General features: G+C 45.6%; 1 protein-coding gene across 1 annotated transcript; it reads left to right on the top strand.

The window, feature by feature from the left end:
• Nucleotides 1-6,791: 6,791 nt before the first annotated feature.
• On the top strand, nucleotides 6,792-7,736 carry LOC138555657 (olfactory receptor 1E16-like). The gene has a single exon (XM_069642615.1). The coding sequence runs from the start codon at nucleotides 6,792-6,794 to the stop codon at nucleotides 7,734-7,736; it is 945 nt and encodes a 314-aa protein (XP_069498716.1).
• The last annotated feature ends 8,735 nt before the right edge of the window (nucleotides 7,737-16,471 follow it).

Below are 16,471 nucleotides of genomic sequence, written 5' to 3'. Positions count from 1 at the left end.
GCGTGTGCAACTTCCCGCGCACCCCTCGAATCCACGTTCCCTGCCATATCGCGTGTGGGACTTCCCGCGCGCCCCTGAACTCCACGTACCCGGCCATTTCGCGTGTGCAACTTCCCGCGCACCCCTCGATTCCACGTTCCCTGCCATCTCGCGTGTGGGACTTCCCGCGCGCCCCTGAAATCCACGTACCCGGCCATTTCGCGTGTGCAACTTCCCGCGCACCCCTCGATTCCACGTTCCCTGCCATATCGCGTGTGGGACTTCCCGCGCGCCCCTGAAATCCACGTACCCGGCCATTTCGCGTGTGCAACTTCCCGCGCACCCCTCGATTCCACGTTCCCTGCCATATCGCGTGTGGGACTTACCGCGCGCCCCTGAAATCCACGTACCCGGCCATTTCGCGTGTGCAACTTCCCGCGCACCCCTCGAATCCACGTTCCCTGCCATATCGCGTGTGGGACTTCCCGCGCGCCCCTGAAATCCACGTACCCGGCCATTTCGCGTGTGCAACTTCCTGCGCACCCCTCGATTCCACGTTCCCTGCCATATCGCGTGTGGGACTTCCCGCGCGCCCCTGAAATCCACGTACCCGGCCATTTCGCGTGTGCAACTTCCCGCGCACCCCTCGATTCCACGTTCCCTGCCATATCGCGTGTGGGACTTACCGCGCGCCCCTGAAATCCACGTACCCGGCCATTTCGCGTGTGCAACTTCCCGCGCACCCCTCGATTCCACGTTCCCTGCCATATCGCGTGTGGGACTTACCGCGCACCCCGGTATGCACGCACACGTTTATTTTTTCTCTCTGCGCGTGTCTGTGTTTGTGGGTACCCCTTTGTACGTCATTTGTCCAGGAGGGCAACAGTATTGTACATTGGTTATGTCTGTATATAGGTGCTATTTGTTGGCGCGCCTTTTAGCGCACATTTCTTGCAGGCGCAGACACGCTACCGCCTGCTTTCTTGTGGCGGTCGTGTTTGTGCCTGTTTGTGCCTGTGCGCTGCTTTGAGCGTGCGCTTTTTTGCCCTATTCTATTCCATGAATACGTGTTGTATGCGAGCGTGTGGGCGTTCCGCGCACTTGCCTCCTGAACTTTCCCCGTGCCGCCCACATTCTTCCCCATTCCGAGTGTTGTGCCCCATTTTATTCCCCATTCCGAGTGTCCCGCCCTGTGTTCCGCCTACTTTAGAGCTGTGCGCTGCGCTCGGAGTGATGGCGCAGTGGCCGTGGCGCACGACGTTGGTTGACCTGTGCGCCGGCCTGCGCCGCGCGCTTTTTCGGCGCACGTCCTCTGCTTTTCTTGCGCACGGACTTCCATGAATCGACGTGCGCTGGTTTCCCTGCGCTTTGCGCTGATTTTCGGCGCAGCGCACGTATTGGCCCCTCTGCGCCGGGATTTTCGGCGCACATTTATTCCATGAATCGGCCTGATAATGACATAGGTCCGCACTGCACTGCACTGCACTGTGTAAACCCGCTGTCATTGAGCAAATGTTGGAAAAAGACACATCTTATTTCAGTAGAGAGCGGGCAACGTAAAACAGAGAGACGTCCCTGATTCGCCGTTCCCAATGATACAAAACATTTCAGAGTCAATCTGTGTAGTCCTCCTTTCCATTACTGTTTTCAGTGGTATTATGCCAAGTCTGAAATGGCCTTGTGTCAAGCTGGTCATGAATGATAAATAATCAGCATCCCGTTTTACCAGCGATGTTGGGGGTGTACGCAACAATAGTAGTTTTACACACAAATCCTTGCTCTCGGCTATCTCTGTGAGGAGCCAGGAATGATACACAAACACAGAGGACTCATTGTTTTGTTTATAAACTTTTATCAAATGAAAAGAAGTTTGGAAAATGACTCTTTATCCCTAATGTAGGATGTGTTTCCCTACCTGAACCAAAACTAATGGTCTGTCCGTTGTTAAGATGTCCAAAGCAAAAATACGCCCTGTGTCTGAAATCCTATTCTGGCCCTCACACTCTAAAACTAACTCTAAGGTGCAAAGGATAGTGTCTCTCGTTCTGAAAAGTGTGCATGTCTTAAAATCCAACACAAAGGTACAAATCCAACCGCAATTTTCCAAATGGACAATGTATACAGTTCCAGGCGATGGGTCCCTTCCCCAGGTTTCCTTTACCAATACCAAAAAGTTAAAACAGAGAATAATCAAGTTCCTTGAGGCCCAAAAGGATAACTCTCTCCTTTTGGTATTGCAATCCACTCCTTGGGAAATGGCTCCCTTCCACATGTTTCTTTTCACATTCAAAGCAGATTATAATTCTAACGCCATGAGTCATCCTTAGAATTCTCCTTTTGTTGTATCCCAAATTGGGTGTGGGTCCCAGACTCACAGGTCACCTGGTATACTCCCCTGCCAGGTTCTTTTCCAGATTTTCAACAATTCAAAATCTGAAGGGCATGGTTCTTCCTTAATATGTCCTTTTTACAGCAGGTTATCGCACATACTGAACTTTTCCTGGAATGCTCTCCTGCCAGGTCTTAGAAATAGTCTCTTTAACTTCTTTTCACATAGTTAACTATGCCTGTTGTACTCCCCTGCCAGGACTTGCATGCACTTCCTGTAAATCATTTGACTTTGCCTGGTATACTCTCCTGCTAGAACCTGTCTATATTTGTTTCCAACACTTTACTTTGCCTGGTATACTCTCCTGTCAGGACTTGTATGCAGTTATTTTCAATAATGTAGATGAGTACTTTTCATCCGTTCAGTCAGCTTGCTTTACAAATATTCGGTAGACTTTTCATCATGGTTCATGACACAACGTGTCTTTCTCTGTTTTCCCTCCTTGATCTTCCCCAAGTTCGTAGTGATGGTCCTAGACCCCAGTCCCAATACCAAGGGCCTTCGTTAAACACTGCCCACCAGTGCTTCAGTATCCAGACCCTTTCTCTGGGCTCACAGCTTTCTGCTTATGGCTTCTCAGCATTCCTGACTCCAAGTCGGGTGTTTCACCAGCTTCCATTGCTATCCCTGCTGCTGTCACCAACTGCGGTAGGCATCTGTACTCTGGACAGCGTTCCAGTCTCTGCAGACTTCAGGAAGCACAACTTGTTTCCTCACACTCCACTCCGGTTTCTGCAAGCCTCTCCAAAGCACATTGCTCACCGAGCTGCTCTTCGGCACCTTGTAGCTGTCTGGACACCTGCACCGTCGCCTTTACCTTGCTTTGCTGTGAGCTGGAGAACTCCATGCTTCTCTTGCTGGCATAATTTTAAACCATGCCGGGCAAATTGTATTTTCCCATTGACTAGACGGTTGCTCATGGTTCTTGTGGGGAGTGATAATCATTACTCCTTGCCTCTTTCCCATGTCGGTTGTTGTACTGTTTCTTGTGTGATGTTGAGGGAGCTGACACTGAATCTCATTTGGGTTAATCATCATTGCTCTCTGCCTCTTCCTCGTCTCAGTTGCTAATAAACTATTCTTTGGGGAATATTGTCGAATACTTTAAATAGATTTGGCTAGGGATTCAGGGAGAGTGCTACAATCTGCCATCAAGGCATGAGGAAGGGAGGGACCATCCCTAACAGGGCATGGGGGGTATATGACGAGTTCTGATGATGCTGTGTCATCCCTCTGGGGGTCACCTACACCAATGTGTTCCTCCATCGTACAGGCACCCCCAGGGTTAGGATCAGGTAGTGGCCGCTGCCCCCTGGCCACATTAGCAGAGGTTACCTCAGGAAGAGTAGTGGTGACATCAGATTCATCACATCTCCTATTGCTCTCTTTAACAAGTCACTACTGTTTCTGAGCCAGAACACCAAGATGTACAACCTATTCACCACAACATCTTCATGATGTATGATAGCTATGGAATTCTAGGTCCTAGCTCACTTTTACATATAGCCTTTAATACAGTCTAAGTCAAAATGTCGGTTACTCAAAGAGTCCACTTGTGAAAGGCATGTGCTGAGACCCTGTGTGTGGTTTATTGGGTAGTTTATGAGTTTGTAAATAATTTGTGTGTCATCTGGGAGGTTGAAGCATGTGAGTTCTGAGTTAATAATATGGTACAGTAGGTGGGTCATATATATGCCGAATAGTAGAGATTACACTGCTGGATTATTGGGGTTCTCCACATGCAAGCCTGTGAGGATATGATCTGAGTATTGTTTCTGTTCTTTAGGTCAGGAACAGGTGATCCTGAGAAGGGCAATTTACTCAATCATGTTTTAGTATTTTTAATAGGATCCTGAGTTTGATTGTGTCAAAGGCGGCTAAGATGTCCAGTAGGATCAGTGCATGGGGTGAGTCAGTCTCTATGGTTGTCACATTTCAACACAGTGTCCATTGTGTACCTCTTGTTGGTCTGAATTAATATTGGGACTCATAGATGAGGCTGGAGTTTTCAAGACATTCTCTTAGCAGTTGGTAAGTTGGTAAGTGGCGGCTGGTGATTTTTTAAATTGGAGGCGCGTAAACGTTTCCCCAAAGGGGAGTCAAGTGATCTCCCCCATGACATTTTGGAAAATATTGGGTAAATATCATGCCTCTCAGCACATGTTCTGTGAAAGACTGGGTAAAAAGCATCTGTTTGCAATGGGTTTTGTAGAGTAACACATAAAGAATCATATAGATGCAAATCATCAATATTGCACAAGAGCCTTTTCCAGCTCCGTTTCATGATGCCTTTGCACACAATGCATGCCACTAGCACAAATATGTTCCTGTTGTCTGTGCTCAAGAATGTCCACTGAGTCAGCAACAATATATTCCTCCATTACCAGAGATACCTGATGGCTGTACTCGTATCAAATGCCATGCCACAGTAAGAAAATATGTCCAGAATGTACTAGCCAATACCACACAGGAACGCCCCTAATGCTGCCTTCACTCTTGATTTCCAGTAAAAATGCCATTCCACAGTGAAGATTTGGCTAAATTGGACACGCCAATGTGGGCCAGTACCACGAAGGAAGACTCATTGTGATGCCTTCACCCCTGATGCCCAGTAAAAAATGCCATCCTGCAGTAATGAAATGTGCCCAATCTCGATCTACCGATGTGGGCCAGTATCATGCAGGAACTAAATTATGCTGCCCTTCTCCCACCAGTTTGGTGTGCCCAATTTAGAGAAATATTCACCTCACCAATAAAAGAAAAGGTCGTACTGGCTGACATTCTACGCTTCTCCTCTTCCCACACACATCTGCATTAATTAATGATCATTCATAGATAATGTATTACACACACACACACACACACACACCAGGATTCAGACATGCATGTACATTCACTCTCACATTCACACACTAGCGTCATCATTCATATGGCATCATTCATCCTTTATTAACTCTCACACTCACACACACTCATCAGCATTCCTATGGCATAATGTATTCTTCATTCATTCTCGTATTTAACACACGTGCATCAGCATTTATACTGCATCATTCATTCATCATTCACTATCCATTCACACGTGCATCAGCATTCGCACAACACTCTTCATTCTTCATTCATTCTCACATTCACATGCACCCACCCATCAGCATTCATATGTCATCATTCACTCTTTATTCAAACACATGAAACAGCATTCCTACAGTACCATGCAGTCTTCATTCATTCTTAGATTCACAGACATATACACACACATCAGCATTCACACAGCATTCTTCATTCTGTATTCATTCTCACATTCACATGTGCACACACATCAGCATTCATATGCCATCATTCATTCTTCATTGACTCTCCATTCACACAAGAGCCTCAGCATTCATTTGCCATCATTCATTCTTCATTCACTCTCCATTCACACAAGAGCCTCAGCATTCATATGCCATCATTCATTCTTCATTGACTCTCCATTCACACAAGAGCCTCAGCATTCATTTGCCATCATTCATTCTTCATTCACTCTCCATTCACACAAGAGCCTCAGCATTCATATGCCATCATTCATTCTTCATTGACTCTCCATTCACACAAGAGCCTCAGCATTCATACAGCATTCATTCTTCATTCACTTCGACATCCACCCATGCGGCGCACCAATACAGCACTAATATGTTCTCACATAAACACATGCACTCAAGAAATGTACTTTATTTCATTCATACATTCACCAACAAACGCAAAAACCTTTCTAAATGCACACACACAGATTTATTGTTTTTTGATTTTCTTGCGTGCAGGCCCACTAGAGATTCTGGTTCTCTCGGCCTCGCGATGCAGGCTCTCTGGATCCGGTGCTGCATACAACAGGAACCAGCAATCAGAGAGTGTTTCTTGGCGCCTGCTGCAAAGGCGCGGTGGAGCCGGAGTGCTTTGATCATCCCTCAGGGCCTCAATGTGAGAGGAGATGTAAGAGCACCACTTCGCACATTCAGGCCTGTAGTACCACAGCCTGCATCCCCAATGGACCAAGCAAAGCTGTGGAAGCAAAATGCCCCGCCCTGCATGGCTCGTTGGGCATGCACGGCGGGGTACTACTGAACTGTTACAGGGAAACCTCATTTCCCTTTGACAGTTAAGTAAACGCCAGCCCAGGGCCGCTCCCTCAGCTGCTTGATGCGGCTGGGGGAGCACTCAATGTTTTCACTGAGCTGGCTGTTTTAATTCAACGTTGTTGTCCTGTTTGTGCATACTGTGTTTTTCCTTTGACTGTTTTAGAGATTAAACCCATAGTAATTGATTTCTACTGAACAATGTTGCAATGGATTTAATATGCTTCATCCAACTGTTTTGGAAATGTGACTATACTATAATTCATGTTTGCCATTAACACTAGTTTTCTGCAGGTCAATTACCTAACTCGATGACAAAATTGAATGGCACAAAGGTCACTGAGTTCGTTCTTCTGGGCCTGTCTGATCGTCCAGAGTTGCAGATTTTGCTCTTCGTTGTATTCCTGATGATGTACCTGACCACTTTGTTGGGGAATGGCGTCATCATCCGAGCAATCAGCATGACTCCACAGCTTCACACTCCAATGTACTTCTTTCTGGGCAATCTGTCCTGTGTGGACATGTGCTTCACCTCTGTCACCATCCCCAAGCTTCTTGCCAACATCCTCTCTAAGAAGAAGACCATCTCTGTACCAGGCTGCATTGCCCAGCTATCCTTCTTCATTTCCTTGGCAGGTATGGAGTGCGCCCTCCTGACAGTGATGGCCTACGATCGGTATGTGGCAATCTGCTCTCCCCTGCACTATGGCATGATCATGAACAGGAGGATGTGCCTCACCCTGGTCGCCATCTCGTGGCTCATTGTTGCTGTACATTCTGTGCTGCACAGCGTTCTGACTTCCACATTGTCTTTTTGTGGCTCCAACCAGATCCACCACTTCTTCTGTGACATGACCCCGCTGCTCAAGCTCGCCTGCTCCGACACCTCTGTCAATGAGTTGGTCATCTTCATCGAGGGGCCCTTCTCCGTCGTGGTCCCGTTCGGGATCGTTCTGGTGTCCTATGTGCGTATAATCACTGTGATCTTGAAGATCCACTCTGCAGAGGGGCGACGCAATGCCTTTTCAACCTGCTCGTCCCACCTCCTGGTGGTGGCTTTGTACTTCGGGACAATCATATTCATGTACTTTCGCCCAACCTCAAGTTACTCCCTCGACTATGACCGGGTGGTCAGCGTGATGTACACTGTTGTGGCTCCCATGTTAAATCCTTTTATATATAGTTTAAGGAACAATGAGGTGAAAAGAGCCTTATGTAGGGCCTTTGGGGGGAAAAGGTCTGCTCCAAAGATGTAAATATTTCTTCAGAAATCGGCTTTTCCAATTGACTGAGAAACTTTATAACAATGTACAGGGGTTGTTGCTATTATTTCTAATGTTGTCACTTCATGAAGCCCATACCTCCAGATGTGCCGTCACCCAAAAACTATATAGGGATTTATGACACCATGCACTCTCACACTGTTCTTACACTCTCTTTCGAGAGGTGATGGCAATCACAAGGCATTCTCTTGACACAAGCACACAAGTAGAAATTACTTTTCAACACATCTGATCACAAAATGTACAATGCTGACAGTCACTAGTGAATTATACTTTAGTGTCTGTGACTATGTTTTAATTGATCATACCTCGCGGAGTAGGGCAGTTGCAATTCGTTTAGACTTAGTAGTTGCAGCCAAGCTTTACAATATTCCTTCACAATGAGAAACAATTCAGTGTTGTTGACGTAGCTTTTTTAATCCATCAACTTTATTTTACTTTCAAACAAAGTAAAAAATGTAACAGTTAACCGTTTCATACCATTGTCAAAGTCGTGGACAAATGACAGCGTTTTTGCACTCTTGTCACTCTGAAGACTTTAAAATGCATAAAAACTTGTGTACGAGCACGATATGAATAAATTATCATTTCCTTTCATTAACTAAACCAATAAAGATAGTACATTGAACACATAGTTCAATGCACTATTACCTTGCAGCAAAACTCTGGAATGACCTCCCTCCCTCCTTGGGGGCTGAGAAATCCTATTGGATTTTTCGCAAAGCTCTTAAAACTCAGCTCTTCACCTAAAGTCAACTGCAGATGAATAACCCCACAACACCAATTACTGCATGTTATCATGTATGACATTGTAGTCTATGTATTGCAACCGTGTTACCATTTTGTACATGCACCTAATACATGCCTGTTACATGACTCATTGTGATTCTATGACAAAACTCCACTACTTGACTTGAGCCTGGAACAGCGTCTCAATGCCTGGGTTGTATGTGCGCTATATAAATGAAATAAATAAGTAGTGCATTCTTTCTTTTGGTTTTGCATGTCATACATCTGCTAATATTTCCACTGTCTCATTAGGTGCAAAACATCCTTACAATGCATCCCCCATATTGTCACCTTCACCTGTTCCCCCAACACCAGCTCTCACCTTCTCTCCATCTCCATTCATTGCTGGTTGATCATGTAGCACACTGCATAATGTCACTATTTCTAGAGTATATAGTAGGTACCCTCTCAATACATACAAGCATCTGAATCTACTTTTCAGGGGACAAAACATATATTCAGTGGTGTCCCTGGTCCTAATGTGCACCAATGTATATCTGGATTCCCCAGCGTTCGTCGTATGGAGTATTGGGGTCATGAGCTAAGACATGGGCAAGTAGGTACCTTCGCCCCTTGTGAGGAATCAACTTCTGGGGTACCAGCAATACAGGGGTGAATATTGGTTTCTAAACCATCAATCAGCCCAACACCTCTAACACACCAGAAGGGATCTGAACAGATTGGAATAACAAGCAAATTAAGAACATCCTTGTCCAATGTTGGTAACGTGGAAGGAATGGCAGTCTTATCTCCAAAAGGTTGTGGATCATTGGTTAGTTGCAACAAAGCGAAACTACAATCATTTCCCATTGCTAAAAGGAGTGCCCAGTCAAGGTTGTATTAAAAATATCTACTTTATTAATCAGAAAAGACAGTCTAAGAACACTACAAAATACAACCCACCCTGCAAAGGAATGCAGGGGACAGACAGCTTCAAAGAAAGAAAAGGGATGCACTCTGGAAACTGACAGGACGGTAGTCAGCATCGTTAATAACCACAACAGTTTAAGGTTTCTTGGCTTCAGCACAAATGGAGCAATGGGTCTTAATATGTCTCTAGGGGCATTCTGGGAAGGACCAGGGGGCCAGAACTACAATGTACCTTGTGCTGTAGGAGTTCTGGTACTTGACAGAGTTGAGTCAGTGTCAGGGCGCTTTGCAGGCTTCTGTGACAGAGTTCAAGATGGGAGTCAGCTGCAGCTATCAGGCAGCAAGACGGTTCAGCGAGTGAAGCTGGATCAACTGCTGCAGGCTGGTCTACACGGCGGCTCAGAGTCAGGGATCTTTGTCTCAGCGCTGATCGGCGGTTCTGATGCGCTGGTCGTGACATCTCAGAGGTCTTTATGTGAATGCGACTTGACAACGGTCAGCGGTGCAGTTGGTTTCAGATCGAGGAACTCGACTGGCTCGAAAAAGTCCTTTAAGGCAGACAGCGGTTGATGCTCCTCGAGGCACTTATCAAGGGATGTCATTTCACCCAAATGCCAGGGGTAGTGGAAGTGACTTCACACAAACCTTGACCTCTGATGACATATTTGACACCCACACCCAAGTGACATCATGGGAAGTGATGGCATGAACCTTTCATCCCTTGACAAAACAGGAAAAGGCAGCACATAGCATTGTTCCTCAGTACACTGAGAAAAATATGGTTACGATATTACTGTAATATGATATACATTTATCACTGTGTATAGGCCCATATTATTAAATTACTGTGAATGTAAGCAGACCTCCAACACAACAACCTGGACTATTGTACATCACTCGGGCTAAACAGTAAACAGACAGAGCATCTCGAAAAGGAGAAAACTCCAAAGTGCAGACATCCAGTGCCTACAAAGTGTCTTGCCACAGACTAGAAACAGCAACTGAGCAATACAAGTCCAACCAGAAGACAATCAGTGGCTGTACCACTTCATGTTTTGTTAAAAATGAAGTCAGCTACTCTTTCTAGTCTCCAGGATCCACAGTGGGCCGAGCTTTAGTGAGTTGGGAAACCATATAGTGCACATGTGAACATTTTCCGCTTCACCAAACATCACCAAGAAGTTAAAGATCTCATTAGCACAGGAAGAACTGCGAATGATGGGGCAGCTGATTGGGCCCAGTAGATTGGACGGACCATGCAGTCAGCATGATGCAAAGAGATTGCAAACGTGGTGACTGGACCAAAATATGAGACAATCAGTGCTCCGACCAATGGCGCTCTGCCTTAATCATGAGGCAATAACACTGAGACATGAACATTGCGGAAGACTGTCATTAAAGCGAGGCCTGCATTTCATTACTTGTCAAAATGTAGTCATATTGAATAAAGCACAAGAAACACACGTGTTTCAACAAATAAAAACGTTTCACTTTAATTTCTTTGGACGGTGTTGATGATAAGAGCAGTGTGACCCAGTACTAAGGGTCTTCAAGGGTCTGTAAGGCCACATCCGAAGTGTAGTAGTGCTGACTCTGGGCTTTAGTGAATACTTATTCTCCAGGTATGTAGAGTGTACAATCTTTCTTGGATTGTGTGGAGCAGGGACACTAGCTGAGTTGAGAGAATGGCTGTTGAAAGTAAGGTATGTTTACCTTCAGATGTGGAAGAATTCTTTTTTTTTTTACGTGCAGAAAACAATGCATTTGTTTCTTGCTCACCTGGGATGCTGGGTTCAAATGGGAGGGGAAGCGGGGGGGCGGGCGGGGGCAATTCACAATTGTCCATGAGTTGATAGTACACCTGAGCGGTGAGAGTAATGTGGCTCAGAGAAATAGGCATGGCCTCCCCTCGTGTGAATGCAAAGCGCCGGATCCGAGGCAGGGAGAAAGAAGCTGCAATCAAAACACAGCAACGCTTCAGCGGAATAGGTTTTCCCTGCAGGCACGCGTTGAGTTATTAGGAGCGGTAGGCATATAATAATTACATGGATGCCTTGTAATTTAATTACATTCTCTGCCAGCACGGCTGTGAGAGAGGATGTTTGATTCACATTACAGAGGTATCACTCGGTCAGGTAATGTGCGTTCTTATGTTGAACATATGTCGAATGATGTGAACAGTGTTTGGCGCAGTACCTTTAATCGGATTTGCACTACGAGCCGCTCCTCGACTCTTGCTGTTCTCTATTCCTGGCACACGCTTCCTGGAGGAGGCGGGGCTACGCACGGCACATGCTCGGATCACGTGACCTTGGGAGAAGCTAAAAGACCAGGCTGCCCCCTGCACTGTGTGCAGTACCTTTAATCGGATTTGCCCTACGAGCCGCTCCTCGACTCTTGCTGTTCTCTATTCCTGGCACACGCTTCCTGGAGGAGGCGGGGCTACACACGGCACGTGCTCGGATCACGTGACCTTGGGAGCAGCTAAAAGACCAGGCTGCCCCCTGCACTGTGCGCAGTACCTTTAATTGGATTTGCACTACGAGCCGCTCCTCGACTCTTGCTGTTCTCTATTCCTGGCACACGCTTCCTGGAGGAGGCGGGGCTACGCACGCACGTGCTCGGATCACGTGACCTTGGGAGCAGCTAAAAGACACAGGCCACCCCCCTTGCGGCGTTAAGCCCGTCAGGGGTGAAGGGCAACGACCGTTTTGCGGCCGTTTGGCGCGGGTGGCGCCATACTAAGACGGGAGACTGTGATCCCTCATAAAGACATGACTGCAAGGGCAGTAAGAGCAAATAGAAAAACTGAGGTCATCGGATCCCCCCTAGAAGATGACGAAGGTAGGCGTCTAAGAAGTACGAAAACGACCCAAAAACAACAGGGAATCACCCCAAAGAGTCAGGAGGGAACACTGACACACAATCCCAAGACAAACGAAAATGATAGAACGAGTGAACAGGGTCTGCAAGATAAAGGTGGCCAACAGATTTTACACCAGATTTTGGCTCCGCAATTGGATCAAAACATGCAAACACAACAAACAGATCCCACAAAATCGTTACTGACAGCAATAAGGGCACACTCACTAAACTAAACGAAAACATTACAACCGCAGCCATTGCCATCACTGCAATTACTACCTGAGCCCTATCCTGATCCCGTTGAGGAGCCTGTCTCGATAGACCTGGTTGACTTGTGCGGGGGGCCTGCGGTTGGGATGCCGGGGGCTCATGGAGCCGGCCCCTCATCCACGAGTGGGGAGGGGAGTGGCCAGAGAGGTGGGGAAGAAGGGGAGGACGCGGAGTCCTTGCAAAATGCACCACCTGGCGAGTTGAGCCAAACCCCTCTCAGTACGGCTCAACAGGGGGAGTCGACGCCGGTCCGGATCCAAGTGGAGGCGGAAATCCACGGGGAGACGGAAGGCTCGATAGATGATAAGATCAACCAAACAGACATAGAAGCAATCCTTACCGTCAGCGAAGTCAGTAAAACACCTAACAAAAAAAAAAGGCAAAGACAAATGGTCAAAATTACCACAAAAAGAAACAATGGTGGTAAATGCTTCAACAAAAATAGGCCAATAACAAGTGAAAAAAACTCAGTGACCAACTACTTCACGTCTCGAGTAAACACAACAGGGGTAAATAGACATCATATGGAGCTATCGGATATGGAGATACTTGATGCTTTAAACGAATGCTTACCCCCTTTTAAACTACGAAGAGTAGATTGCAAAAAAAGTGGAAGGCAAAGATCAAGGGACGTTTCAACATTGGAGGAGAAAGAGAGATCATTTAACCAGTTAGATAGAGGAGCAAGTGAAGATCCCGAGATACCCAAGACACTACTCCCCCCAACGATTTTGCAAGAAACAGAGATGCCCAATGGCGATCTGCATCCACAAATCGATACAGAAATGATAGAAGAGGGGGAGAAACGGGACAATTCGATGGCTAGAGAGCAGGAGAAATCAAAAAACCAACCGGAAATAGAAAGCCTATTTGAAAAATCGAACACCATGGAGAAAGAAGAATCCTCTGGTGGTACACCAACAGGGATGGACAAGACAAATAAAATACGGCGGGAAGAAGATACCACACTTTTTTGGAAACTGGACAAAGGAAGTATGTTTGAACCAGACAATGTAACATCTACTAACCCATTCAAGGAGTCCGACCCGAAAGCAAACGATGGGACCAGACGGGAACGACATCTGAGTAAAATGGAGGAAAACACACACTCAGTTGACCTGTCAATCCCGTCTAAGGTGATAACATCAGGCCAGGCCCAAACGAAGAAAAATTGGTCGAACCTCCATCAAAACCTGTGGGGCCATGAACCACTTAGCCCTCGACCAGATACGACGGAAAATCGAAGTCGCTTACTTGACATTGCCGCACCATCACAAAATCAGGGGGGAAATACGACAACAACTGTAATTGATGCCCCAACAAGGAGATCCTCAATGCAACAACATTCTTCGAGTCCAGCGGAACATTTAAATAAAAAGACTGATCTACTTTCCATCATGTCATCAGTAAACATAGCACTTTCTCCATTTATGAAGCTCTATGAAGCCATCGCCGACTCACTGAAGGATCATTCTAGTATTCAAGCAATGATGTATAGCAAAGTCATTTTTTTTAGAAGCCTATATCATGGCCTTAGAAGCCAGGGGAAAAAACAACCAAGAAGTAAACCAAGATTCATTAGCCACGTCTAAACAAACACGTGGGAAAGATGAGGTGCAGGCAGTGGCGACAAAAACTATAGAGACTCAAACGATCACCATGATAGACTTAACAGCGAGCAAATCATTAATAGAAAAAGCCTCTAAAGTAGGAGAGACGAACATTCGATCAGGCCAATTTGAGTCTACATTGAACTCAAACACACCAGAAATTACAATCGAAGTATCAGGAGAAAAAATTCAGGGGCGAAAAATCGTCCAAAAAAAAAAAGGGGAACAAAAATACTGTCACCTAAGCTGGTCAAGCCAGGCACAGAATCAGTAGAGGCGATTTTTCAAGTTTTTAAGCGGCCAGTAAATCATAAAGACAAAGTACGCCCGGAGGAGAGTTTGAACACAAATACAGAACCCAGAAAAAAACAGGAAAGCTTAGAAACGAACAATACATCACCACTGAAGATGACTCATGATTTTCTGGTAAACGAGGAATTAATGAACCTGAGTCAATATGTGTCGGAAGACTCTACTTCAGAAATGAGCCCAAAGAAAATCTCTAAAACTCTGTATTTACAATCGGCCAGTAAAACTAACAAAGCAGACAATGACATAGAGGTAAATTCACAACAGACCGAACAACGACTAAAACAAAAAATGGTAAAAACCAGCAGCCGAGACAAAAATGAAACTGAGGTAATTGAAACGTTGAGACACAAAATTCTGAAACAAATGATGGAAACAAAAAAGGAGAGAGAAAGGCCTAGATCAAGAACACCAGAACAACGGAGTAGCAGAACTCTAAAGAAGGTAGACTACCATCTCCGTGTAAGACCAGAGACCCGTGAGGGCGAACGCTCCAATCGAACACAGCGAAAGGACTTTTAGTACCGTCAAGACGAACAAGAGAGAAAAAGCAAAAGCTCAAGAGGGCACACGCCAATGAGCAGGGATATGAAATATAAACACGACAAACGCGGACAAAAATGAAAAGATCTCTGCAACTTCATCAGGCGGCAATGGAGAATTGAGTGCGCAGCACAGAACTACGACCAAATGGCCCAATCAAAAACTTAGGAAATGGGACCAAGCGAAATGGCAGATCAAATTAACGCAAGTGGAAGAAAATGAGGACAAGGTAATACTAAATAGAAAATCGGTGTTAAAGCTGCTCAACTATATCCGAAATCTAAAACATATCAAATCAGAAGATTTGCTAGTGGTAGAACCAAGTCATAGAAACACCAAGGCTAGAACTTACTTGCATATAGCGTCAACGAAGTTAAAAAATATCTTGCTTGAAAATAAAAGAGAACTAGAAAATATGGGATATGACTTAAAAGTGTACCCAGTGACGCAGACAGAGGAAAAATACGACAGTAAAGAAAGGAAGAGGAAAGAATCTCCGGATAAAAACTTGAATAAAGAGAGGAATTCCAACTTGCAAATAAAGAAAAGTTACACAAGTCCCGGAGTTAAGGAAAAGGCACGAGAAATGAAAAAGCGAGAAGGACAAAAATCATCGAATTTGAAGGATAACATCCAAAACGGAAGAAATGAGAGAGAAGACAAGAGACAAATATATAGCGTCATGGAAACATCCCCCGGAAAACAGGAACGAAAACAAGAAGACCCAAGAAAGATTCACAGAGCCAGGGAAATAACAGCCCGAAAGGATCAGAATCAAGAACAACAACAAAACAAAATTGAGAGCGAACTTCCGCTAAAATGTGCCCCAATGAAAGGAATATGGTCCTGGTTGCCAAAAGCGCTAACAGAAAAGAAGCAAAAATAGCAGTTTTTTGGAGTCGAGCACATTCTACAAGGGACAAGCAAGGGAGGAGAACAGAAGCAGCTAATAAAAATGTGCTCGTGGAACACGAGAGGACACTCTCACCTCCTATCCGCCAGTGACATGACCTTGGGAGCATATGATTTAATATGCCTCCAGGAGACCTGGCTGTGTGAACCACCCTCTATGAGAGGATTTGATTTGATCTTGGCACCCGCTAATAAGGGCCGTTTGGGAAGACCATCATCAGGGCTCCTGATTGCCTGTAGAAATAGAAGTGGGATTAAACTAGACAAGACATTGATCAGTAATCTTGACATATTGATGGTGAAAGCCTCATGGACCCGCAAGATAAATAATAGGGAGGGCTATGGAAAAACACCACTAATAATAGCAAATGTCTATTGGAACCCAGCAGCCACAGAAACAACCACCTTCCTGGAAAAAGTTGAAGAAGCATTGGATGTAGCCCTCGCGGATTATTTAGTAAATCACTTCCTTATCTGCGGGGACTTAAACGCAATTTGCTCTACAGTCCAAGAGAAAGGAAATAGCCAAGTATACAGACA

Source organism: Ambystoma mexicanum, chromosome 1q, assembly GCF_040938575.1.
Source record: "Ambystoma mexicanum isolate Mex_15411 chromosome 1q, UKY_AmexF1_1, whole genome shotgun sequence".
Taxonomy (NCBI): Eukaryota; Metazoa; Chordata; class Amphibia; order Caudata; family Ambystomatidae; genus Ambystoma; species Ambystoma mexicanum.
Note: the sequence above shows the minus strand (reverse complement) of the source record. Positions and strands in the feature narration are given on the sequence as shown.